Source organism: Pongo abelii, chromosome 4 (genome assembly GCF_028885655.2).
Source record: "Pongo abelii isolate AG06213 chromosome 4, NHGRI_mPonAbe1-v2.0_pri, whole genome shotgun sequence".
NCBI lineage: Eukaryota > Metazoa > Chordata > Mammalia > Primates > Hominidae > Pongo > Pongo abelii.
Genome location: NC_071989.2, coordinates 9,297,564 through 9,325,331, shown reverse-complemented (window position 1 = coordinate 9,325,331; position 27,768 = coordinate 9,297,564). Strand labels below are relative to the sequence as shown.

The window sequence follows — 27,768 nt, the reverse complement described above, 5'->3', positions numbered from 1 at the left end:
GTCAAATCACAGTTGTTTCTAGTTCCAACTCATTTGCATTTTGTTTCGGTTTTGAACAAAGATATAGTCTTGCTTACCCTGACGATTTGTTTATAATTGCCATGGCAATGTAATACTTCCCAGCACATCGCAGAATGCATGACATAAGAATATGAATGTAAACATATGAAAAAAGAAAGCCCTCAGGTGGTTGTTAATTTTTGGCATTGTGTAATTAAACTAGTTTTGTTTAATGTTATCTTTTGCCCATATCTAATTAGCAAAGCCATCTGCTGAAAGAGTAGTAGCCCATTTGCCTAGAATGTTGTTCCCTTCATTTTTATGAAGTGTCTGCCTTTGCTGGTCCCTATCTAATTAACTTATCTGGCGGTGGAGTGTGATAATACACAGCTTTGTTTATATACTTCTGAGAACTGTGGATTTATATGTATGTAACACATACATAAAAAGAGCCAATCTCTTTTTCTTTTCTGCATCTGATTTACTCTTGAGATCACAGCTCCATTTATCCTAACCATAGTATGTCTGTGTGCAACACGGTCCATTGGATGCTGTACCTTGAAACAATAGGGGCTTTGTTGCATCCCCAGGATTTACGCAGATATAAAATCGGTTTTCCATAAGCCTCTTCTGTTTTTTTTTAAGCTCTCTTTGTATGTTTGTCACATGCTGAAAGCTAATGATAAGTCAGAGTGTGTCACTGGACCTGAGATTAACTTGCATATGGCTACTATAACAATGAAAATGAACACTGTTGACTCCTCAGATTTAACATAATTCTTTCTAGGCTGATGGAATACACTTATGCTATATCGTAAATTAATATCTGATGTGTATCTCTATGTCTGTTTTTCCTTCTGTCAATCACATAGAAGAGTGTCTTCCATTTGGTAGGTACTTGATGAATATTTGTTAAATAAAGGAGATAATTAATGTATTTGCATAAAGCAAAACTTCTGTGAGTTGTTCAGTAGTACAGGTATTATTTGTATGTATTTACAGAAAAAAATTTACTACAAACAGGAATTGTTGTGTCTTTTAAAATGTAGATGTTTCAAACTCACTGCCTACTGTATCTAATCTTTGAATATTCAAGTAACCACAATATTACTGCTATATGTCTGCTGCTGAAATATATAATGCAGATAAAGTATTGAATAGCGTAGAGTAGAAATATTTCTTTTCTCTACTGGGCTATCCTGAAATAGAAAAAGACAAAAGATGACAAAAATTAAATATTTTTAAAAGGGAGACTCAGGAAATGAGACTATGAATGTTGGGTTGAGATCTGAAATGTAGAATGCTTTAGCACTTGTTTTGACTATTGTAAAGATAGGTTTGGGTTGGTGGAAAAACGTCTTTTGAATACAAGTGGACACGTGGCTTCTCAAATCAGTAGTGAGATTTGTTCTATAATCACAATACATGAAAGAATAAAAATTTTCACTGAGAAATGAAAGAGAAGGCTTGATTAAAAGGTATTTAGTTCATTAGAATGGATCTAGAAGAATAAGGAAGTTGTGACCAGGTTAAACAAACAGCCTAATTTCAAACAGAAAAATGGGTCACTGTGAGAAATAAGATCCCATAGAGAAGAGGTCCATGATACTCTTATTTGTCTCTGATGGATTTTTTTTTTTTTTAATTTCATGTCTGTCGAGTGATGAAATGGGCAAAGTCTAGCTGACCTAGTGAATAGGAGGACACTATGGGATGAATCTGGAACATCCCATTCTAGTATAATCTGGAAAAGCCACTTTTCTCCATTCTATTCCTTTTCAAATTCTGTGCTATCCAATTATATATATATATATTCCTGCTGTCTTCTGGAATAAGTAAAGTTCCAATCTTAATATAAAATTTCCCTTTATCCTGTTCTCTATTCAGGTAGAAAGTGAACAGAAAGGCTGTACAATCATGGTCTTTAATTAATTCTGGATTTGAATATTATAGGCAAGCTAGTGAGGCTGTAATAAAATGCCTTAGGAAATTAATTTTTTTTCTTTCTAATCACTATCTTCAGAAAATCTGTAAGATTTGTCATATTTATTATTGGTCTAATAAACTTGTAAGAGCAGTTGCTATTTTTTGGTATGCTGGATAAAAATAATGAAATATTTTTCAAACTCTCACATTCTTTCTTCTCTTATTTTCCCTTTCAATCTTTGGCCAATATTTATCTTGAAAATGCAAAGGCTATTTGGGCATTAGGTAGACTTGTGAAGCTGTTTGTTTGCCATTTCAGCGGCAGGATCTGAACAATTCTGATGGCATTTGGTAAATATATTCTTCTCCCTTAGCCCTGGGACTAATCCTTCTCTTTATAGCTTTCATGTTTATAGAAGAGAACATTATTATTTAACTTTTAACAAAATCACTAGACCAATGAAAGCCACTGTGAATGACTCTTTATCTAAAGTATTTCACTGTATAGTTTTCCTAGTAATTGTATAATACCAGTTCTTCTTGGTGATAGGTAATACTAAAACCTCTGGCAATATACAATCAAAGTTATAATGAGGTTTACTCTGCTGAAAGAATATATCATATTCTTTCAATCCTCAATACTGTTTTAATCAATCCTCAATACTCTTTTAAGTTTAAGTAAAGGCCAAGACGTGGATATCTACTTAAATACAAAAAAACTGAGTGATATTTTGTAAAGACATCTAAGAAAGGAATATACTAAAGGTCAAATCAGATGAACAACAACGCATTTATTTTCATTTATTTTATCTGTACTTCATGGGGATATAGTTATGCAACTGTATGACAGGCTGTTTTCTCTGGAGGTGTCATTGCTTTTCATGAAAATATTTGTCATCCTGGTATGGAATTCAAGTCATGTGTTGCATCAGATGCTGATTAGCTGTGACTGTATTGTTACCATCAAACATTATGAACAGGGAAACAACACAGAAGGAATTAACAAATTCTCTTATCAGATGTTGACACTGACAAAAATCTTCAAGTCTGCACAAGGGAAAACAGTTATAGCATTGTTTTGGTTTCAAAGACACTGAAGTGGTTCTCTCTAGAATACTTTTCTTATGGACTCATATTTGCCAAGTAGCATAAATTATACAAGATGCAGTGTTTTATGATTTAATCTCTGTTATGTAACATTCTTTGGAAGGCAGAAGATATTAGAGAATGGTGTTAGCCTGACTTTGTTATTCTCCGAAGTTTGGATAATTAGAAAGAAAACATTTCTTACTAAAAAACAAGGGTGAAGCCATTATTTTCCTTCACATGATTTGACACTAGGTTGCTTTTGGTTTAGTTTATTATTTGACATTAGTCCAAATTAACAGAAAAAAGTCTCTATCTCAAAATGTCTTTCTGTTAATGATTGAATTACCGCACATCCCTGTTCCTTCAGAAATCCAATTTTAATAGTAAAATAGAAAATAATAATTGTGATAACAGGTGTGGAGAATGAAGAAAATATTTTTACCCTATAAAAGTTCACACTGTATACAATGATAGAAAAGAGAAAAAAAAAGCCCAGATGCCTCAATTTGCGCAAAAAACTATTCACGAGAGCTAGGCCATGGATGTTTGCAGGCATCCTTTCTGTAAAGCAAGCCCTGTCTGTTTTCTTCACTAATCACACATTTCATTTGTGAGTCAGCATCAGACGTGAAAGCACACATAGCAAATTAATCAGCGTAAGTGAGATTTGGAAATTCTGAGAAAAAATATTTAAAAGCTGTGGCTCTAAACATTTAGTCAGAGCTAATAATAGTACGAAAATGACTGCTATTGGGGAAAAATCCTAGCTATGTTCTTTGCATGAGCTATCTATTGATTGATTATCATTTACAGGTGTATCTTGGTAGTAAGAATATGCAAAATCATTCTTCATTATCTATGAATATCGATAAATGACATATTATTTGAATAAAATAAAAATGTTAAAATGAATATTTAAATTATCTTGTCTCAAGGCCTCTCCTTTAAGCCTCATCTGGGTCTATTCCATAGTTTCACTGAAGTGATCATTTCTACCATCAGTGCTGTAGTCACCAACTCATTGTTCCTTTCTAACAGTGACTAGATCTAAGCATCACATCATTACTACCTAAAAGGAAATAGTAAGGGGGAAGTTCCTTATGCCTCAATATTAGAGCCAAATCTAAGCCCATGACTAAATTTCATGTATTTGGTATAAATTCTATGAGTATGAAAATGTTAGTGCCAGGGTGCAGCCATATTTCCTAATCTGGTTACCAGTGCCTTGTTGCCTTGTTTATATTTTCCCTTTTATTTAGTCAAAACCATGACTGCTATTGTTTTGGTATTTCCTACAGGCTGTGGAATGGGAGTGTGATGAAGCTACCAAAAAGGCCTGTTACAGCAAAGGCAAATCAAAGGTAAGAAGAATGCAATTATGAGCAGCCATCACCCTGTTTTGAAGGACTCTACACTATATAAAGCACGTTGATATGAAGAGTATTCCTGATTATGATGCTATGTAAAGTGAAAAAAGCAAGATTCAAAATATGTATACAGTATATTCTCAAATTTTTAATACTAAATTAAAATTAACCCCAGCAATCAATCATTTCCAAAAAGGATTCAGAACATAAGATTAGAGCTAATTTGCCCTTTCTGTCATTAGACTAAGATAAGAAATTAATTGATTGACATCACTGGAAAAAATATGGGCCTGAATTTTTAAAATATTTTAAATTCCTTCTTTCATACTTTACAGCTAAATCTAGAAAGTAATGATATGACAAATAAAATTATTACATAAAATATTATTTATGATAGATTCTTTATAATTTATCTTAACATATTCTTTATAATAAACTCTCTTTTCATACTAAAATCTACATCCCATGTTCCTATAGAATGCGCAGTTTATAGCTAAGGTTGGAAATGTGTTTCTTGAGCAATTGTACATGTTGCAGGCTTCTTTCAAATGTTTGTCTGGCTCAAAAAGATGCATGATTCTTTGCCTTTCCAGGAAGACTATATGTCTTTGAGAAAATTATTCATGATCAACTTGAGGAAATTCTTCTGCAGCTTGTACACAGGCTCACTGTGTCTTATTCTGTTAGTGATCTTCTTACATTATATTGGAGCACAGACTTTTCCAATGGTGAATTATGCTTTGGGTTACAGAAGACAGCAGTTATACACAGAGTAGAAAAGAGGGCTTGCTATGCAAAGTTGGTCCCAGGACCAAAAGCTTGGGGAAAAAAATATAGCAAAAGCGGAGAGCACTGGCAAAAGACCCTCCCCTTTCTGTATTTATAAAAGAGTATTATGTACCTTATTTTACCCAATTTCATTGTCTGCTTCCCTGCCTTTTAACCGAATAGCTGTGGGAGTCAGACACTGAGGCAAGTGTCAGCCAGCCTAGTTATGGGGTTTCCCAACCCTGAATAAAGGAGTAGGAAGAAGAGAAGGAGGAGAATGAAGTCTTAGCCAGGGAATCACTTGGAGACAAGGGGCAAATAAAGCAGGAATTGATGAAGAGTATTTTCTGGAAGATATTTAACCTCAGAAAAAGCCTCTGAGATAAATCATCAGAGATGTAAGGAGATTTAAAGGTACTCTGACTGTCAAAGAATTCGAATCTGATGTCTTCAGATGCTCCCCAAAATAAATAAATAATATAAAGCCCACACATCAGGGACCCCTATAACCTTCTTGTTGAGTTTGTAGAAATGATGTATAGAACTTTTGAAGAGGTGATTTCTAAATAGTTTCCTTTTTCCTCCCTGTGGTGTTTGAGTCTCAGTGTGGGGGTTGTGTGTCTTGGCCCTCAGCCCCACTTCACTGATCAGAGCACAGTCCTTTAAATAAGACCACCTGTGCCAAGGAATAAGATGGGACCTGGAGAATCAGACTTACATGAAGTGAGGGGTGGAAAGATGGCTTTCTTTATTTCAACTAGTAAGATTCACTGATGCAAGCACCACCCTTCCATGCTCTCAAGGCCTGCAGTGGGCGTTGCCTGGGGATATCAATGCCTCCCAGGGGGTGCTCTGTGTGATGCCTGATATGGTTTGGCTGTGTCCCCACCAAACTCCATCTTGAATTGTAGCTTCCATAATTCCCACGTGTCCTAGAAGGGACCTGGGGGAAGGTAATTGAATTGTAGGGGTGGGGCTTCCCTGTGCTGTTCTCATGATACTGAATAAGTCTCTCAAGATCTGATGGTTTTTAAAGGGGAGTTCTCCTGCACAGGCTCTCTTGCCTGCTGCCATGTAAGACATGTCTTTCTTCCCCTTCATTTTCTGCTGTGATTGTGAGGACTCCCCAGTCATGTGGAACTATGAGTCCATTAAACCTCTTTCCTTTAAATTTACCCAGTCTCAGGTATTAGCTGTGTGAGAACAGACTAATACAGTGGCCTAGCTCTCCCTCTTGCTTTTCCTCAACTCTTTCTTCTTGTCTTTATCTTCCTTCTGGTACTTTGACTCTTTCATCTCCTCTTTTTCTTTCTTTCTGGGTCTTATGGGCACATCAATAAGCACTATTCAGATTTGAGCAACCTAGCAGCAGACATTGTTGATGCACACTTGTCACAGTGTCTGTTCTGAAAATGTTTAGCTGATAGCCCAGACCTGAGGGGCCCCACCCTCCTTCCCTCTCCCAGGTCCCAGTGCTGTTTCCTCTTCCGATCTTAACACACCAAGCCCACAGTGAGTGTTTAAAGATGTTCCACTGAATGAGTGAATGAACATGAGAAGCCCATACCAGGGCAGTGAACTTTAATTTAGGGTTTCTCATCTTTATGATTATTGATATTTGGGGCCAGATTGTTCTTTGACATGGCAGCTATTCCGTACATGGCAGGAAACACATTGCCAGACATTGACTTGGTTGGGAATCCCTGCTTTAATTTCCAAAATGGTAAATTTATTTGTCACTTTTGCATTGTTTATTTTGATTTTTATGCTCACTAGAGTCCTCTCATATTTCATCTTGATTACATGTATATATTTTTTACAAAGACATTTAAAAATTAACAGTGAACTCCCTTCCCCTCTATGAGCTTCAGTCTCCTTGTACTCCTTGTCCTACTAAAGCAAAGCATCAAATTCCATCATGTAGCGAGGGGTTTTTCCTCCTCATAGTCTGGAAGTCCATAATTTACAAAGAATCTATGTGGTTGCCTTTTGCTAATAGATTATTTCTACTTGGGTTGAAAAATTGCTTCTGCTGAAGAAGAACTAGCCCACGTTTTGCCTTAAGCCATGTTCATTGGTTGTTTGGTGCTTAAAACTTAAGTAAATTGAACCCAGAGAACTATTAGGAAAAGGCCATCTTTTGTGACCGATGGGTAATATACCCTCGATTCACAGAGGAGACCAATCGTTACTACACTTAATTGAATTTTCTTGATACACAGAAAGGAAATGAGGGAAACAAATATTTTCAAATAAAATCAAACCTTTGTGTTTCACGTGCTCTGGGTTTTAATGGATTAAAAATAATGGGAAATCTTAGTAATTGTTAATTGACTCAAACTGTGTTTGTGAATGGATTTTTTAACACTAATATAGTAAGACAGATGAAGATGAGTGTCAAGCACCATGTACTCTGAGAAAGATAAATCACACATTCTTTTAGGTTGCACTAAGTATATTGATAACTTACAGAGAGTTTAAATAACTTCTGTTGCTCTGAAGTACAGCTTGGTTTATGTAGCAGAACTGTGTGCATTGGAAGTTCCTGTGTACAAAAGTGATGCAGTAGCTTTACAGACGTGTCGGTCTAGACAGCACTGGGCTGATTCACGGGTGGTGAGAGGAGAGGGCTCTTCATCCACCTTTATAAGTTCCTCTTTCTTATTTGGCATCTCTCTTGCTTTCTTAACATAGTAACTGAGCAATGACCGTGATGTGACCAAGCTGGCTGACCAAGCCCAGCTCCTGGGACAGAGAGGGGAAAGAAACAAGGCAGCCCCTATGAACAGGGGCAACTGGACCAAATGCAGCCTCCAAAGGACTGCCCCCTGAACTCAGAATTCAGACAACCCACATTTCCCCATTTTGACGGTTCCTAGGAGCCAATTCAGAGAACATTCTCACAGTCAATTTGACTGATAGGTAATATCTCTTTGGGTGAATGGAATTAAGACTTTTCTTAGTGGTCACGAGCTTAGAAGGCGAATTCAGCTGTTTTGTAGTTTTGCTTGTGCTGAAGTTCTTATGAGAATAGAATTACAAAGTTTCCCTTCTCCCCGAAATAAAAAGAATAATGCAAAATGTGACAACTCAAAAATGAGAAAAATGCCAGCAATTTAAACTGGAGTTGTTTTTCTTTTTTTTCCTACTCTGAGAAAAGTGGTCTGTGCTTCTGTGCATAATACATTTAGCTGCAGAGCCGAGCTGGAATGCATGCATGGAAGGAGGTGGCTGGGTCTTGCAGGGAGGACACTGCCTATGCCCACTTGCTGCTCTGATAGGAGCATTCCTCAGCTTGCTGCAGAGCGGAGGAGAGTAGAGATGACAGATTTCCCCCTTGTTTCCCTGGGATGTCTGTGTCCAGACACAGATATGATTTCACATATGATCCATTAAAAGTACAATTTAGGGAATTAGGGTCAAGAGAAGTTATCCAGATTTTTTATTTGGGCCAAGTTTGAAAGGAAGGTAGGTACTGAAGCTGCCAAGCCCTTGTAAAGTTTGAGTTCTATTTTATTTAGAAAATGTTCTGCTCACTTGGGAAAGAGGGAGTGCCTTTGCCTGCAATGGCTTAAATATTCCATGGGGAAAAAAAGTGGGGGTGGGGAATCTGTTTTTATGGATTCAAAAACTTATAATAAAACCTGTTGTATTTAGTTCTTCTAGACATAGCATTATAGAAATTGAATTCTATAACTACTTAAGTATCTTTTACACAAATATTATTTTAAACATAAATAGTCAATTCTCTCACGACCTAACAAGAGTTCCTTGTGTGTGTTGGGCTATAATGTCTGAACTGATGTTCCTCCCACTCTGACATTTAGGAACTTTACAAAGGAAACACAGCTGATTATTATGGGAATGAAAGAGCTGCTGTATGCTTCTATTACACTTTGTGATTTTCAAAAGTTTTTGTTCATGATCTCATTTCAGGATTTCTGACACCAAGTTCCTAGAATTATTTTGCTAGTTAGTGGGAGAGTTTTGATTAGAATCCAGAGCTACGTATATTGTTCTCCCTGTCATACCCTGTGGTCCTATTTACCAAGTTGTCAAATTATGCTGGTAAAGAGGTAAACTCCTAGTGAACAGGAGAAGAAACTCATGACACCATACTACCTAAGTGCCTGCTGGTGTAGGGCTGGATCTTGACATTTTGTACCTAAGTGTCAATATTTTGAAAGCTGTGAGTTAATCAATCCATGGGACACATTGTAGCCCTGCTTTTATTTTATGTAATTGCTTTAAAAATTGAGGATACTTTAGGTTAAATACTAACATTAGGTTAAAATTAGATTATGCACACCTAATTTTATTTTTTTAATTGAGGTACCCAAACAGGTTTCCCATGAAGTCAGCTCAGTTGAAAATAGAGTATGTACATATATACAGTATAGTATATTTTATATATCAATACACTGTACATTACATAGCATGTAATATATGTATATATGTGTGTTTATCTCTACATATTGCATCTGTGATATGCATGTGCATATATTCACAAGTAATACATGTATACAATTATATAGATATACCCTTTATACACACACACATACACACATACATCTGATTGGGTTAGGTATGGTTTTGCAAGAGTCACCAGGTAATCATGATTTAGGTTGATGTGGGTTCAACTTTGAAAGGCTCATGCAATTCCTATAAACTTCTCTTCTTCAGCACTTTGATGCTGACAAAGATAACACATTATGAAGAGGACACATTGCTTTCACTGGGAGCACTATGATTAACATAAAGGCTGTCAGCCTTCTAACCCTTATCTTTCCTCCCTAAAATTAGTGGGTTGGGCGATGGGCTGGGTGTTGCTGAAGAGACACCTGAGAGATCCACAGAACATACCTGTTTAAAAAAAAAAATCATGAAATGCTATATGACAAAACCAATTAATTCATTAAGAAAACAGCCCTAAAACGTGTTTTCTCTGCTGGGGCTGGGGTCTTATGTCCTTGAGACCAAGTTGGTATTGGCCAGTCTCCATCTAAAAGCCCTTTCTATGAGTCAGCAACCATGCTCCTCGGCTATCAATTGCCTTGAAGTCAAGGACGGGTTGATACGTCTGTGGATCACAGGCCCACATTGGTCGTTTTAATGTTCAAGTGCTGTGATCAAAATGTAGATAGATGACTCTCATTATCAACCCTAGAAGCCACGTGGCAGCAAGCTGCTAGAGGCCTTGGAGATGTGCACTGTGACTTCTTGGAAAATCAGAATTCATTAAATCCTCTTCACCCATTTTCAAGTTACAGAAATGGGCTAGAAGAAAAAATTCTTAGATGAGAAAAGGAAAATCATAGACATTTAAGTATGCTGATTTATAAGAGAAACCTTTAAAAGAATCTCCTAAAGGGACTTCTACATTATGACTCTACTTTAAAATAGGTGACTCCAAGCAGTACTTCAAGCAAGGTCAGGTAACCCATGGAAAGGCCACGTTTGTAACAGAGATTGGCAAAGTGCGTTGCCAGTAGATCTGCAAGAGAATTTGAGTTTTCAAAACATCATCAAGAGGAGACTAATTATTACACAGCCTGGAACTGTTACTCATTTCCTTTTTTTTTTTTTTTTTTTTTTTTTGAGATGGAGTCTCGCTCTGTCACTCAGGCTGGAGTGCAGTGGTGCGATCTTGGATCACTGCAAGCTCTGCCTCCTGAGTTCAAGCAATTCTCCCACTTCAGTCTCTTGAGTAGTAGCTGGGATTACAGGCATGCATTACCACGCCTGGCTAATTTTTGTATTTTTAGTAGGGATGGGGTTTCATGTTGGCCAGGCTGGTCTCAAACTCCTGACCTCAGGTGATCTGCCCGCTTTGGCCTCCCAAAGTGCTGGGATTACAGGCATGGAACCACCGTGCCCAGCCACTCATTTCCTTTTATTCACAGTATTGACTGTCCAATTCCCAAATTTATTTTCTGCTCAAAAGCGAAATACTTCTACTTTCTTTTTTTTTCCTGTGTTTTCACATTCTGTTTCAGTTGAACTTGTCCCAAGCTCTCTTTTCAAAACATTTATTATTTTAAATGAATTTGTTTGGAATTCACATCTGGAATTCACAATCTGTGAATTAAATATGAGGATGCCTTTAAGGGAGTAAGAATGGGAAATATGTGAGATACCCTTAGCCAGTTGGGTGACTGAGTTCTGCTCTTGACAGTTAAGAAGAAACTCGAATACCACCCACCTCCACTCGTTCATTGCCCTGTAGGACTCAGTGAATGAGCACACCTACCGTTATTGGTGATAACTCAGACCTCTAGTTAAGGCTGGGGCCAACTACACTATTACCTTCCTTCATTAGCTCCTGATTGCCACAGGCTCCTCTGGGTTCCGTAGGGCTGGGGCCACCTTCCATCATTTTATAAAAATTCTGCACAGACCTCCTTGCCTGATCATCTGGATCCCTGACATCTTCCTCCTTTTTTTCTACACTCTCACTCAGTTCCGTGAAGCACACCAGTGACACATGGGGATGTGGCTCATCACCAATAATAGAGCCAGTGTCTTCATGTATTCTCACGTGGTCTTAATGATCAGAACGTGTTCTTTCATTCTCTGCCCTAATTGAAATAATTCTGTCCCTTTCCTCATTTACTTTTTCTCTGATATTCTTACACTACCAGCTGGGTTTGCACTGCCCCTCCCTGGCACACTGCTGCACCATGGTTACCATGGTTATCACACATCCCGACCAACATGCTGGTTCTTCATCAACCTTGTGAGTGGTCTTCAGGAATGTTAACCTACAGTTGCCAGGCACTGTGGCTCATGCCTGCAATCCCAGCACTTTGGGAGGACAAGGCAGAAGGATCCCTTGAACCCAGGAATTCGAGACCAGCCTAGGCAACATAATGAGTCCTTGTCTCTACAAAAAAAAAAAAGAAAAAAAAAATAGCCAAGGGTGGTGGCATACACGTGTAATCTGAGCTACTTGGGAGACTGAGGTGAGAAGATCACTCGAGCCCAAGCAGTTGAGGCTGCAGTGAACCGTGATTGTGCCACTGCACTCCAACCTGGGCAACAGAGTGAGCCCTTGTCTCAAAAAACAAAAACAAAAGAAAGCAACCTGCAGTCTTATTTGCACTTTGTTCTTCCTTTGGGAAATTAACGTAAACACCATATTTAATATCTTGGTTATTCTCCTTTCCATGATTGACTGGAGGCCCTTGCTTTCTCTTCACCAGGGCTGTAGAACTCTGCTTTGAAATCACATCTTTTCAGTCCAGATGATTCTCCTGGAACAAATTACCCTTGCCCATGTTGTTTGTGGTTTACCTTGGGGCAAGCTCTTGCTTTTTTTTTTTAAATAAAAGAAAAAGTTCTTTTACATCTTGCCTTGCTTTTAAAAGAGTTCTAAAAGCAGCAGCAAAAAACAAACAAAATCCCCACCCTTCTCTACTGTTTGTAATTTTCCATCCCAGTCCTTATGATGGTGTCATTAACATGTCATCCATTAAGTCCATCAGCTTGCTCTGCCCTGTGTTCTGGAAGATGTCTTTGTGGGTCTCCTCTGACAGGCATAGGCTTCCTTCTTTCATCCTCACTCTGCCTGTCTTTACAGGCTCCCGTACCCCTCTGGTTTCTTCCCTGGCCCTCCTGTGTTCTCTTCAGCCTGGGAAGGAGGAACTGTGTGGTTCTTTGAAGTCTTTTGTTTTGTTCTTTCCCTTTAGAACTCTCTTGACCTTTCCCCAGGAATAAAAACAAAAGAGAAAAAAACAAGACAAGCCTCCCACCTCTGGTGTACCTTTCTCAGTTACCAGATTCACTGAGATCTTCTTACTACTGTTTACGAGCATTTGGTAATTCTTCTGAAGTCTACTTAGATCTTTGTGGTTGTTTTCTGTCTTCCTCAGTTCAGCTTCCAATGATAAGTGGTTACTATTACTGTTAGGAATAATGTTAGGAGGATAATCCACCCTTGGTATTTCCCTTTACATTTAGAAAGCCAATCTGAGCCAGGAGTGGTGCTCACACCTGTAATCCCAGCACTTTGAGAGGCCAAGGCGGGAGGATCGTTTGAGCCCAGGAGTTTGAGACCAGCCTGGGCAGCATGACAGAACCCTGTCTCTAGTAAAGAAAATACAGAAATTAGCACTATGCATTCCCGCTGTCTCGCTGCTATGCAGTAGACTGGGTTATGGGAAATTAACACTTTCATCTAGAGTGGGGGTCCATTTGGTTGAAGAGAAGATGAGCTATACCATTACATCCAGATCCCCCTGATTTCCAGCATGATGTGATTCAAATCATCATGTTATCATGCAGCATCTTTCATACCTCGTGCGTCATTCATTCGCCATGGTGTGCAATTGACTCACTATTCTGGCTTTGTCCTTTCACACCCACCACCTTGGTCTAGGCATGAGATGACAAGAGCCTGAGTTATGGAAGTGACTTCCTCCTTGGCTTCCTGACTCCAGGCTTCTGTCTTCAGCTTATCCTGCACATTGGTTTCTGAGTGCTTCTTCAGTGATAAAACATGAGAGCTCATCAATACTTCACGCAGTCAGAACATGTAATGGCTCCTTTCACATTCAGAGTAACATGTGAACTCACTACCTGGGCACACTTGGCCTGTTTCAGGCTTCTCGGCTTCTATGTGAGCTCCTCTGTACACAATGAGAGCGCCATGCTTTCTCTAGCCACGACACCTTCACACAGTCTGCTCCTCTTGCGTGGAGTGTCTTTTCCCTCCTTTGCTCAGTAAAGTCCGACAGGTGTCCTACAAGCACCCCCTCCAGGAAGCCTCACTAAATCTTACACTTTATTTAACACTTAGTTGTCAACTCCTTCAGGAAGCCTCTCTACACCTCTTCCCTTCCCTATTCCTTTGGAGCTATGTAATATGCTATTCCTCTGTGTTTCCTCATTACAGCGCATGGACAGATCTGTGGTAATTGTCATGAACCCGTATTTGTCTGCCAGGGGCCTGGATTGAGACTTCTAACCCAGTGGCTACCAAAGAGGAGCTACTCAGTGAATGCTTGCTGAATAAGTGAGGAGCTCTCCAGCTCACATGTCCATCACTACTGTGACCATACCTAGGGTTTTCTAAGAACACTTTGCAACCACAGAAAGTACTCCATTCTTGGAGTATCCCTCAGCCTAGGGTTTTGTCCCAAATGTTTCGAACATCTTTTCCTCATTAAGCATATTTTCACTTTTCAATCAATGAATTAAAAATGCATATAGATACTTGCTATGTTTTTAAAATATGCAGTTTGATCCCATAAAGTAAAATTTGTTCTGGTTTGTGTACAGAGTTTCTCATGTGACCTGATCAAAAAGCACTTGCAGCATTTTCTCAAAGTCCTGAGGAAGTTTTCCAAGGCACTGTTTCACGAGTGGCATCTAATAGGTTCCTTTTATTTAGTTTCCTAATACCCGTCCAAGGCCATTTAGCATTTGTGCTACTATCAGATACAATTCAAAATGAAATCATTTCTGTCAAAATTAGATGCATGCTTTGAGAATTTAATTGAACATGTATTTATGTTCATATTCTTTATCAAACAAGGTGCAGATACAGCAAGTAAATTTATTTGATAAAAATCAAATTGTTTAATAGCTCTGTTGTTATTTTTTGGTCAATATCTGAAAGGTTTGTTTTTTTAATGGTTTACATTTTATTAATGGCTTACATATTTATTAGATAAAATGTATTCATTCTCACCATTCTTCTTGTGCTCAGACTTTGTTAGCATGTTTTTCATTATACATATATATATATATATTTTTAAATTAATTTATTTATTTTCCCTCAGGAGGAATGTCAGAACTATATCCGGGTGCTTCTGGTGGGTGGCGACCGGTTATTCACCTGTGGGACCAATGCATTCACACCTGTCTGCACCAACCGCTCGGTATGGCTTCCTTTTGTGTCTCAAAAGAATTTAATATCAGAAGAGGCAAAACATTGTGTTAAAATATTAGTTTTAAATGAATTTCTATACACCAAGGTGTTGCTGTTCAATTCAAAAGCAGTTTTTGTCAAATTGAATAAATATTTGATTTATTGATGTATTTCTAATCAGGACCATCAATTAGGTAAATAACTGGAAATAATTATAACTTGTATAATTAAACTTAAATATGTTTCTAAATTATTTCAACCAGCATTTTTCTCACCAGTGACTTTAAATCTTAATCCTAAACATATTATTTTTTGTCTTATTTTGCTTTATGGTAGAGATACTGTTACTGTTATTTATATTTATTAAAATTATTCAAATGGTCTAAAATCACAATCCAAGGGAAGAAAAAATTAGCCTACAAATTGGATAAGAAGTATGTAAAAAAAAATAAGCAAACTAAGAAATTGCACCCTAGGCAAAGTCCAGTTATAACTGACCCTCTTTCTTGTCTTTAACCTGGCAATCATTGACAGAGTAATTTTCAGCTGCACACACCATAGCAGTAGCATGGCAGGGTCAGTAGAACACACGTGGAATCTTCCTAATTCAGGGTATAAATGCAACCTTCCTCTGGGAATATCATGAAGAAATATGTTCATTCTCTGGTTGCACAACTTTCCTCAAGACCTTAATTGGCCATCTGCTTTTACTGTTCATGATTTCAGGTTAGCATTCAGTTATTGGAAATAAAGGGAGGAGATGGATGATAAGGGGTGTGAAGCTCAGGGAACTCTCTAGGTGCCACACCCTGCCCTGGGCGCTTTCACCAGTGCCATGGTTCAAGTCCTCAACATCTGCCCCACAAGATCGCTACTCTTTGGGGCCCCCTTTTATGAAAGAAGAATCTGAGACATAAAGAGCTGAGGGAACTTACCCGGGTACACATCTCATAGCAGAGCAAGCAGCGTGCCTGCGCCTACCGGCCCTGACCCTTCTGCTCCAATACCTCTCAGGCGAGAACCAAGAACCGAATTGAGCAAAGATTCTGCCAGTACCCATGAGGTTTTCTCATTCAATGATTGGTTGGGAATCCAGCATTTGGGAAGCTGGATTCATACGAAATGACTCCAAGATGCTTAGATATCTCTCCGAAAACTGAAAAAAAAAAAAAAAGAAAAAGTGTTGGAAATGTGGGCCACATAGTGTTGAATATCCACACATCCTTACTTGTGAGCACATTTTTCGGGGCTATTCATTATATTTTGGTTCACTTATATTATACATAATTCTTTTTTTTTTTTTGACAGAGTCTCGTTCTGTCTCCCAGGCTGGAGTGCAGTGGCACGATCTTGGCTCACTGCAACCTCTGCCTCCTGGGTTCAAGTGATTCTCCTGCCTCAGCCTCCCGAGTAGCTGGGACTACAGATGCATGCCACCATGCCTGGCTAATTTTTTGTATTTTCTGTTTTTTTAAGTAAAGATGGGGTTTCACTGTGTTAGCCAGGATGGTCTCGATCTCCTGACCTCGTGATCTGCCCACCTCGGCCTCCCAAAGTGCTGGGATTATAGGCGTGAGCCACTGCACCCAGACAATTATACATAATTCTTTATTCTGATCCTATTTCTGTAAATATTGACACTGGTTTTTAAATTCAAGGGGAAAAGTATGCAATACTTGTGCATTATGAATCAAAGGCATATATACAATGATCTTATTTCTTATTTTGTGAGTATTCAGTGGTATGAGGTTCAGTAACTCTAAAGTGATGAGAAAGAGACTGATTGATGAACTCTCTTACCATGAGCAGAGCAGGCTGTTTTCATCAGTTGGAATGTAAAAGTTGGTCATCTCGCCCCATGGGCCCCCAAGAGGCTGTTGCACAAGCATCACTGGGATTATGGTGGGTGTGATCCATAAGCATCACTAAAGGGGCTTGTGCAGAGATAACTGCTTTCCCTCTCATCCTCCCCCACAGTTGAGCAACCTGACTGAGATCCACGATCAGATCAGTGGCATGGCCCGCTGTCCCTACAGTCCCCAGCACAATTCCACAGCACTCCTCACAGCTGGCGGGGAGCTCTATGCTGCTACGGCCATGGATTTTCCAGGACGTGATCCTGCCATTTACCGAAGCCTGGGCATTTTACCTCCTCTCCGCACGGCGCAGTACAACTCCAAATGGCTCAATGGTAAGCCTTCAGTCACTCCCTCTTTCCCACCTCATTTGTCTTTGATTCCTGGTGATTTGGTACTCAAAAGCAAACTACAACACTCTAAATAGAAATGAATTCTTCATCTTCTAAAGAAATCAAAGTGTAGCTTGTTCAGGACTAACGATAAAAAGGACATCATATGGCTATTTAGTATTTGGAAGAGAAGTGATATTCCCAACACTCTAGACCATGATAATATGGCTAATGTTGATATGAACACTTATAGAAACTAGCTGGTTTTTTTCTATATTGTTGTTTAATGTCTAGAAAATTTGACAGCTTGTCATAGATATGTGTAGACTCCTGTGCATTACTTCTTAACTTCCTTTTTATGTGTCTAGAAGTGGAAATTACTAACATGGCATGTAATTTTCAGCAACTGTATAAAAGAATGTGTTTGTCTATAGGTAATTACAAAAAGTTTGAGAATTAAAAATGTAAACAATGTATCAACTCACCTACTTAGAAGTTAGTAGTAGGCATCATCAGGGTTTATTCATTCAGTGACTCGGGAGTTAATAAGGAGGCGAGTATTCACTGCAGTCTCTGCCATCCACAGTCTGGCAGATGGGCCCTCAGGCCACCTCTGCTTGTGGTTGCAAAATCGTTGCTGCAAATTCAGGTATTGCATCCACATGTGGCAATATCCACTCAAAGAAGAGCCACATCCCTGTCCCCTTTTCATCTGTATATTTCTTTTTAAAGAAACCAGAAACCTTTAGAAGGCTTCTTTCAGTTCTGGGCCAGAACTTGGACACTTGCTTACTAAGCAATCAGAAGATGGTGAGAACCATCCAAATTGAGGTTCGCTGTGTACAAAGTCCTGATGTGTGTCAGCTGAAATGCAGCCCTCTGTATATCTGTGCATTCATGTGTGAGTGTGGTCACACATACACATTCATCTACAAAGGCAATGTATATGTACCATGTGTAATCCGTTGCCCCAAGCATTTATTTGATAGTTTGTACAAAGGTGAAATCTTGAGAGTTAGTAGACTTTTGCCACATACCAGCTGATTATGTAGACCAGAGTTTCTTAACCTCAGCAGTAGTGATGTTTTGGGCCAAATTGTCTTAGTCGTGGGACAGGGCGGGGGGTCTTGTCCTTGGCATAGTAGGATGGCTAGCAGCATTTTCAACCTATAGTCATTGTATGCCAGTAGCATCCTCCTCTGCCCAGTTGTAACAACAAAAAATGTTTTCAGCAATTTTTCAGTACCCCCTGGGAGGGGGGAATTAACTCTAGTTGAGAACCACTGCTTTAGACTCATCATATATGCAAAACCATGGATACGTGTACATGTATTCAATGCAAATATTTTGCCAAATAATACAGTCAACCTAACCATCAGAGTTTGCCTTTAAAAGACTGTCCTGTAGAAAAAAAAAGGATGTCCTCATCATTAACTTTCTCAAGTAAACTAAATGACTCTATTGCTTCCAAAGGGAAACATGAATTGTTTTCCCAAACTGAAGTGCTAACTAGATTTCTCCCATTAACATCATTTCTGTTGAACTGGCTTCAACTGAATCAATTGATTCTATGTGGATGGTCCCCTTTTGGCCCTGAAACTTTCATCTGTGCAGCTTCAAGTTGTTCTTTCCATTTGTTTGTTGATTCTGACTGGCCAAGGAAGTTTCCACTTAGAAATCAAGAATGCCTATCCCAATAAAGGCTTTGTAATTAGCATTTGCCAGAAGCAAAGTAAAAAGCAACTGGGAGCGCTCTCTCTTTTCTCAAAGTAACACTTTAAGGGCAGCCAGAGAGAAAGGTCAGGTTACCCACAAAGGGAAACCCATCAGACTAACAGCGGATCCCTCGGCAGAAACTCTACAAGCCAGAAGAGAGTGGGGGCCAATATTCAACTTCTTAATGGAAAGAATTTTCAACCCAGAATTTCATATCCAGCCAAACTAAGCTTCATAAGTGAAGGAGAAATAAAATACTTTACAGACAAGCAAATGCTGACAGATTTTGTCACCACTAGGCCTGCCCCAAAAGAGCTCCTGAAGGAAGTACTAAACATGGAAAGGCACAACCGGTACCAGCCGCTGCAAAATCATGCCAAAATGTAAAGACCATCGAGACTAGGAAGAAACTGCATCAACTAACGAGCAAAATAACCAGCTAACATCATAATGACAGGATCAAATTCACACATAACAATATTAACTTTAAATGTAAATGGACTAAATGCTCCAATTAAAAGACACAGACTGGCAAATTGGATAAAGACTCAAAACCCATCAGTGTGCTGTATTCAGGAAACCCATCTCACGTGCAGAGACACACATAGGCTCAAAATAAAAGGATGGAGGAAGATCTACCAAGCAAATGGAAAACATAAAAAGACAGGGGTTGCAATCCTAGTCTCTGATAAAACAGACTTTAAACCAGCAAAGATGAAAAGAGACAAAGAAGGCCATTACATAATGGTAAAGGGATCAATTCAACAAGAAGAGCTAACTATCCTAAATATATATGCACCCAATACAGGAGCACCCAGATTCATAAAGCAAGTCCTGAGTGATCTACAAAGAGACTTAGACTCCCACACATTAATAATGGGAGACTTTAACACCCCACTGTCAACATTAGACAGATCAACGAGACAGAAAGTCAACAAGGATACCCAGGAATTGAACTCAGCTCTGCACCAAGCAGACCTAATAGACATCTACAGAACTCTCCACCCCAAATCAACAGAATATACATTTTTTTCAGCACCACACCACACCTATTCCAAAACTGACCACATACTTGGAAGTAAAGCTCTCCTCAGCAAATGTAAAAGATCAGAAATTATAACAAACTGTCTCTCAGACCACAGTGCAATCAAACTACAACTCAGGATTAAGAAACTCACTCAAAACTGCTCAACTACATGGAAACTGAACAACCTGCTCCTGAATGACTACTGGGTACATAACAAAATGAAGGCAGAAATAAAGATGTTCTTTGAAACCAACGAGAACAAAGACACAATGTAACAGAATCTCTGGGACACATTCAAAGCAGTGTGTAGAGGGATATTTATAGCACTAAATGCCCACAAGAGGAAGCAGGAAAGATCCAAAATTGACACCCTAACATCACAATTAAAGGAACTAGAAAAGCAAGAGCAAACACATTCAAAAGCTAGCTGAAGGCAAGAAATAACTAAAATCAGAGCAGAACTGAAGGAAATAGAGACAAAAAAAACCCTTCAAAAAATTAGTGAATCCAGGAGCTGGTTTTTTGAAAGGATCAACAAAATTGATAGACCGCTAGCAAGACTAATAAAGAAAAAAGGAGAGAAGAATCAAATAGACGCAATAAAAAATGATAAAGGGGATATCACCACTGATCCCACAGAAATACAAACTACCATCAGAAAATACTACAAACACCTCTATGCAAATAAACTAGAAAATCTAGAAGAAATGGATAAATTCCTCGACACATACGCTCTCCAAAGACTAAACCAGGAAGAAGTTGAATCTCCGAATAGGCCAATAACAGGATCTGAAATTGTGGCAATAATCAATAGCTTACCAACCAAAAAGAGTCCAGGACCAGATGGATTCACAGCCAAATTCTACCAGAGGTACAAGGAGGAACTGGTACCATTCCTTCTGAAACTATTCCAATCAATAGAAAAAGAGGGAATCCTCCCTAACTCATTTTATGAGGCCAGCATCATCCTGATACCAAAGCCGGGCAGAGACACAAACAAAAAAGAGAATTTTAGACCAATATCCTTGATGAACAATGATGCAAAAATCCTCAATAAAATACTGGCAAACCGAATCCAGCAGCACATCAAAAAGCTTATCCACCATAATCAAGTGGGCTTCATCCCTGGGATGCAAGGCTGGTTCAATATACGCAAATCAATAAATGTAATCCAGCATATAAACAGAACCAAAGACAAAAACCACATGATTATCTCAATAGATGCAGAAAAGGCCTTTGACAAAATTCAACAACCCTTCATGCTAAAAACTCTCAATAAATTAGGTATTGATGGGACATATCTCAAAATAATAAGAGCTATCTATGACAAACCCACAGCCAATATCATACTGAATGGGCAAAAACTGGAAGCATTCCCTTTGAAAACTGGCATAAGACAGGGATGCCCTCTCTCACCACTTCTATTCAACATAGTGTTGGAAGTTCTGGCCAGGGCATTTAGGCAGGAGAAGGAAATAAAGGGTATTCAATTAGGAAAAGAGGAAATCAAATTGTCCCTGTTTGCAGACGACATGATTGTGTATCTAGAAAACCCCATTGTCTCAACCCAAAATCTCCTTAAGCTGATAAGCAACTTCAGCAAAGTCTCAGGATACAAAGTCAATGTACAAAAATCACAAGCATTCTTATACACCAACAACAGACAAACAGAGAGCCAAATAATGAGTGAACTCCCATTCACAATTGCTTCAAAGAGAATAAAATACTTAGGAATCCAACTTACAAGGGATGTGAAGGACCTCTTCAAGGAGAACTATAAACCACTGCTCAATGAAATAAAAGAAGATACAAACAAATGGAAGAACATTCCATGCTCATGAGTAGGAAGAATCAATATCATGAAAATGGCCATACTGCCCAAGGTAATTTATAGATTCAATGCCATCCCCATCAAGCTACCAATGACTTTCTTCACAGAATTGGAAAAAACTACTTTAAAGTTCATATGGAACCAAAAAAGAGCCCGCATCACCAAGTCAATCCTAAGCCAACAGAACAAAGCTGGAGGCATCACGCTACCTGACTTCAAACTATACTACAAGGCTACAGTAACCAAAACAGCATGGTACTGGTACCAAAACAGAGATATAGATCAATGGAACAGAACAGAGCCCTCAGAAATAACGCCGCATATCTACAACTGTCTGATCTTTGACAAACCTGAGAAAAACAAGCAATGGGGAAAGGATTCCCTATTTAATAAATGGTGCTGGGAAAACTGGCTAGCCATATGTAGAAAGCTGAAACTGGATCCCTTCCTTACACCTTATAAAAAAATTAATTCAAGATGGATTAACGACTTAAACGTTAGACCTAAAACCATAAAAACTCTAGAAGAAAACCTAGGCATTACCATTCAGGACATAGGCATGGGCAAGGACTTCATGTCTAAAACACCAAAAGCAATGGCAACAAAAGCCAAAATTGACAAATGGGATCTCATTAAACTAAAGAGCTTCTGCACAGCAAAAGAAACTACCATCAGAGTGAACAGGCAACCTACAAAATGGGAGAAAATTTTCGCAACCTACTCATCTGACAAAGGGCTAATATCCAGAATCTACAATGAACTCCAACAAATTTACAAGAAAAAAACAAACAACCCCATCAAAAGGTGGGCAAAGGATCTGAACAGACACTTCTCAAAAGAAGACATTTATGCAGCCAAAAAACATATGAAAAAATGCTCAGCATCACTGGCCATCAGAGAAATGCAAATCAAAACCCCAATGAGATACCATCTCACAGCAGTTAGAATGGCAATCATTAAAAAGTCAAGAAACAACAGGTGCTGGAGAGGATGTGGAGAAATAGGAACACTTTGACACTGTTGGTGGGACTGCAAACTAGTTCAACCATTGTGGAAGTCAGTGTGGCGATTCCTCAGGGATCTAGAACTAGAAATACCATTTGACCCAGCCATCCCATTACTTGGTATATACCCAAAGGACTATAAATCATGCTGCTATAAAGACACATGCACACGTATGTTTATTGCGGCACTATTCACAATAGCAAAGACTTGGAACCAACCCAAATGTCCAACAATGATAGACTGGATTAAGAAAATGTGGCACATATACATCATGGAATACTATGCAGCCATAAAAAATGATGAGTTCATGTCCTTTGTAGGGACATGGATGAAATTGGAAATCATCATTCTCAGTAAACTATCGCAAGGACAAGAAACCAAACACCGCATGTTCTCACTGATAGATGGGAATTGAACAATGAGAAAATATGGACACAGGAAGGGGAACATCACACTCTGGGGACTGTTGTGGGGTGGGGGTAGGGGGGAGGGATAGCAATGGGAGATATACCTAATGCTAAACGGTGAGTTAATGGGTGCAGCACACCAGCATGGCACATGTATACATATGTAACTAATCTGCACATTGTGCACATGTACCCTAAAACTTAAAGTATAATAATAATAAAAAGATTAAAAAAAAAAAAAAAGAATATCCTGGAAAAACAATTCAGGTCATAGCATGAGTTACAAACACTAGCTGCCTTCTTACATGTGACTGAGTGACCACCAGCTGATCAGGTGGTCAGTATTGGTCAGCCTCCTGGTTGTCAGCAGCTGTGAATTCTCCTTTTCCATTGGAGAGTCATGTGTTGCCATCCAGGCAATGGAAGAGCTAAGACAGTGTTTATCACAGTTGTGGTAGGCAAAACATTGTTATTTGATTTACAAAGATATTAATGATTCCGATTCCTAAAACATTCTGCTGTTCATTTCTAAGATCTGATAACTGCAGACACTGAAAGTAATTCAGAGGTCAATAGGGTGGCTCTACCACTCAGGCCATAAGGGCAGCACAATTTGCATGACAATGAACAGCCTGCATTTCTCAGGAAAGCAGCATTTCCACCGCCCTACCCCACACTCCTTCCCTGGCCTGCATTGGGAAGACCCTCTCTCCTAGGGTAGAAAACCAAGAGCCCTGCCTGAAGACCCTGAGTTATTGCATATGAAGTGTTGTCTTCATACCTCTGCTGTGTTTTGTTAGGGCGCTTTGTGCTACTGCTGAGCCCTGAGATACTATTTCCACTCCTAGTTGGCCCTGATTTGCTTCTCTAATTGATCCTCCATCCAGGATGGATTCTGGTCTCTAACCACACTAGGTTCTGCTTCCATCCCCTGCTGAGCCTGAACACAGGGATATTTATCCTCCCTGGCCTAATTGGGACACAGGCTTTCCATCCCATCTGTTCTTTGCCAGATGCCCTTGTCTCAGGTCTTCCTCCTTTAGTTCTCCTTCCACTCCTGCCCGCCTGCACTGACTCCCACGAAATCCAGCCCCAGGGGGGCCCACCCCTTGGCTTCTGTGTCTCTTAAACACTGGGATGCTAGAGAGAATCGTCCTGTGGTGGAAAGTGCAGCAGAAAAGGTGGAGCCTCTATCTTCAGTGAGGCCCTCAGGGCAGCTCCGTAATGGTGTAAGCACCCCAGTTCCTGTCCTCTCCCATTGCAGCTACCCCCACTCCAGTCCTCTCCCAGCCTCTCCCAGGGATTCTCAATGGGTTTATCTTTCCTCCTACTTTACAGAGAAATGTTAGGTTCTAAAGGGTTTTTCCCAGTAAGCCCTCAAACTTACCTCTCCTTGTCACTCGGGGTCTGTAGCTGATTCTTTCTGCTGTGTTCTGGAGTAATTTTCATTTTTTGGACAATATTTCTGCCTTATGCATTATCTTTCTTTTCACCATAACCTCAAATTTCTTCCTTTCTAATGATGACTCATGATTTCAGAAAAATGTTCGGGGGGCCGGGCGTGGTGGCTCACGCCTGTAATCCCAGCACTTTGGGAGGCCAAGGCGGGCAGATCACGAGGTCAGGAGATCAAGACCACCCTGGCTAACATGGTGAAACCCCGTCTCTACTAAAAATAGAAAAAATTAGCCGGGCATGGTGGCGGGTACCTGTAGTCCCAGCTACTCGGGAGGCTGAGGCAGGAGAATGGTGTGAACCTGGGAGGCGGAGCTTGCAGTGAGCCGAGATCGCGCCACTGCACTCCAGCCTGGGTGACAGAGCGAGACTCTGTCTCAAAAAAAAAAAAAGAAAAAAAAAAAAAAAGAAAAAGTTCGGGTGCCTTTTCTCTTAAATAAGACAAAAACAAAAAAACCCCAACAAGGTAAAAACAAACACCCTTAGTTCTGCCGTGTCCAAGAATGCTCCAGTTTCACATGGTGATTTTAAGGACCCATTAAATGATGCTCTCAGATTTTTCTCTTGAGCTTTCAACCAAGTCAGCAAAATCAAATTTGAGAGTTGGACTTGTTCCAGAAGGAGGCTACAATGGGATGGTGAAGGGGTAGGTCTTCCTGCTTTGGTGGCCATGCAGTGGCAATTTTCTCTCAGCAGAAACAGGAGGAGTGGAGGGTAAGTCCCTGCCCCATCAGTTGCCCTTCATTATTGGCTGACTTTGTTGAGGACAGCAGTCTTAAACTCCCATCTTCAGGCAATTGTCATCTTCTCTGCACTTTGCACCCCACCATGCAGCACTGCGGTGGTTCTCCCCAGTCCCGCAGTGTCTAGTTACATTATTTGAGGACCGATTTCCAGCCATTACCTTAACTATCTTATTGGAAAGATGACATTGTTGCCTCGAAGTTTCTTTTACAGAAAGTTTATGCTGCACCATCCTTAGATAGTTCACCCTGTGGCTTGAGTGCCTGCCCTGTCCTTGACTCTTTTCCTTCAGCTGGTCTTTAAGCTTTGCTGATCCCTGGGAATTCTGTCCTCAATCCCTTCCTTCTGCCCACTCTTCTCATTCCACATGCTTTTCTTGGATTCCCATCTATTCCAAAGTTTTTTTGTTGTTTTTTCTTAGTTTTCGGTTTCAGTAATTTCTGGGGCACAGATGGTTTTTGGTTACATGGAGAAGTTATTTAGTGGTAATTTCTGAGATTGTAGTGCACCCTTCACCTGAACAGTGTACACTGTACCCTGTATGTATTCTTTTATCCCCCACTCCCCTGCCAATCTTTCCCACAAGTCCCAAAAGACCATTGTATCATTCTTATGCCTTTGCATCCTCATAGCTTAGCTCCCACTTACAAGTGAGAACATACGATATTTGTTTTTCCATTCTTGAATTACTCCACTTGGAATAATGATCTCCAGCTCCTTCCAAGTTGATGCAAAATACATTATTTCATTCCTTTTTATAGCTGAGTAGTAGTCCATGGTGTATATGTAACACATTTTTTTTTCTGTTCCAAAATTTTAACTCCCCTGACTCACACCATGCCTGCTTACTGAGGACCATTCACTGATCTGGTCTCAGCTCTGACTTAGTCCACAGATGCAATGTTCACTTCCAGCTGGATGCTCCTTGCAGTACTTTCAGCTCAGCCTACCCCATTCGTGTTCATTTCTTTGTTTTTCAATCTTGGTTATGGGCTCTGTATTAGTTTTCTAGGGATGCCATGACAAAGTATCACAGCCTGGGTGCTTAAACAGCAGACATTTATTTGCTCAAACTTCTGGAGGCTAAAAGTCCAAGAGGAAGCTGTCAGCAGGATTGGTGTCTCCTGAGGCCTCTCTCCTTGGCTCGTAGATGTCATCTTCTCCCTATATCTTCTAAACATGGTCTTCCCTCTGTCCATGCCTGCTTCCTAATTTCCTATTCTTATAAGGACAGCAGTCATATTGGATTAAAGCCCACTCCAATGACCTCATTTTAACCTAATTACCCACTTAAAGACCCTGTTTTTGAGTATAGTTAAGTTCTGGAGTACTGGGGGCTGGGACCTTAACATAAGTTTTGGGAGACAAAACTTAGCCGAGAGCACGCTCCATGATTCACCCCTCATCTGAGCCAGACATCTGCAAATCTCAGCCGACTCCTTCCCTCTCTTTCCAGACCCACTCAACCCTAGGTCCTGCAGAGACCACTTTTAGAGTGGCTCCCAGACCTGAGTCTTTCTTCTCATTCCTCCACTTCTGTGCTTGTTCAAGCCTTCCTCATCTGAAATGCTGCACTAGCCCCTCTCTGACCCACTCTCCACAGAGTAGCCAGTAATATGTGGTGTGAAGCTTTGAGATAGACAGTAGAAGCTTTGGAGTTAGACAGATCTGAGGCTTGGCCCTTGGGGCATAAATTTGTCTTACTGGTTCTTGGCTTCCTCATCTGCATACTGCAGATCACAGACTACCTGACCTGGACATTGTGAGAATAAAGTGGGACAACAAAGGTGATAAGTATTAGTGTCTGGCCCATAGTTAGTACTCCACAAATAAGAGGAGCTACTGTGAACTCCCCAAAGTCCGATACAATGTCTGAGATGTAGTAGGGAGTTAATACATGTTTGGTGACTGAATAAATGAGTGATTATTTGGGCCTGTGGTTCTTGAATTACTGACACCTTCCAACATCCTCTTTCCTCATCTTTACTGGCACATTCAAGCTACATCCATCACCATCTAATCTTGCGACTTCCAGAACATTAGCAGGACTTGGATCCTCTAGAAGGCCACTGCTCAGCTAGCAGCTGCTTACATATAATGATGAACAAAACTCACTTCTTTGTTTTGCATGCTTTTCAGTTTTTTGCAACCTTTTTGTGTTGAGGAAAGAAAATTGTCTCAGCAGGAGAAGTTGGGAGGGTATAGCAGCTGCTAACCTTAGTCAGCAAAATTTTTGCATTCAGATTAACTGTGATTAAATTGTGTATGAGACAATTTGCTTATGCATTTAGGTAGTCCCTCTGCATGTTTCCACTGGTTATTGGGCAAACTGATGAAACACCCAGTAGAGCAGTCACTAACTTTTACTGTGTGC

The 27,768-nt window shown here is 39.8% G+C and overlaps 1 protein-coding gene across 9 annotated transcripts in view; it reads left to right on the top strand.

Annotated features, from left to right (window-relative positions):
• Positions 1–27,768, top strand: part of SEMA5A (semaphorin 5A) — a 516,352-nt gene that overhangs the window by 307,798 nt on the left and 180,786 nt on the right. For all 9 annotated transcript variants that reach the window (XM_063724051.1, XM_063724052.1, XM_063724054.1 and 6 more), the window contains 3 exons: positions 4,314–4,376; positions 14,933–15,031; positions 16,999–17,212. In XM_063724051.1, the coding sequence (XP_063580121.1) occupies positions 4,314–4,376; positions 14,933–15,031; positions 16,999–17,212 (376 nt within the window). The remainder of the gene's footprint in view (positions 1–4,313; positions 4,377–14,932; positions 15,032–16,998; positions 17,213–27,768) is intronic.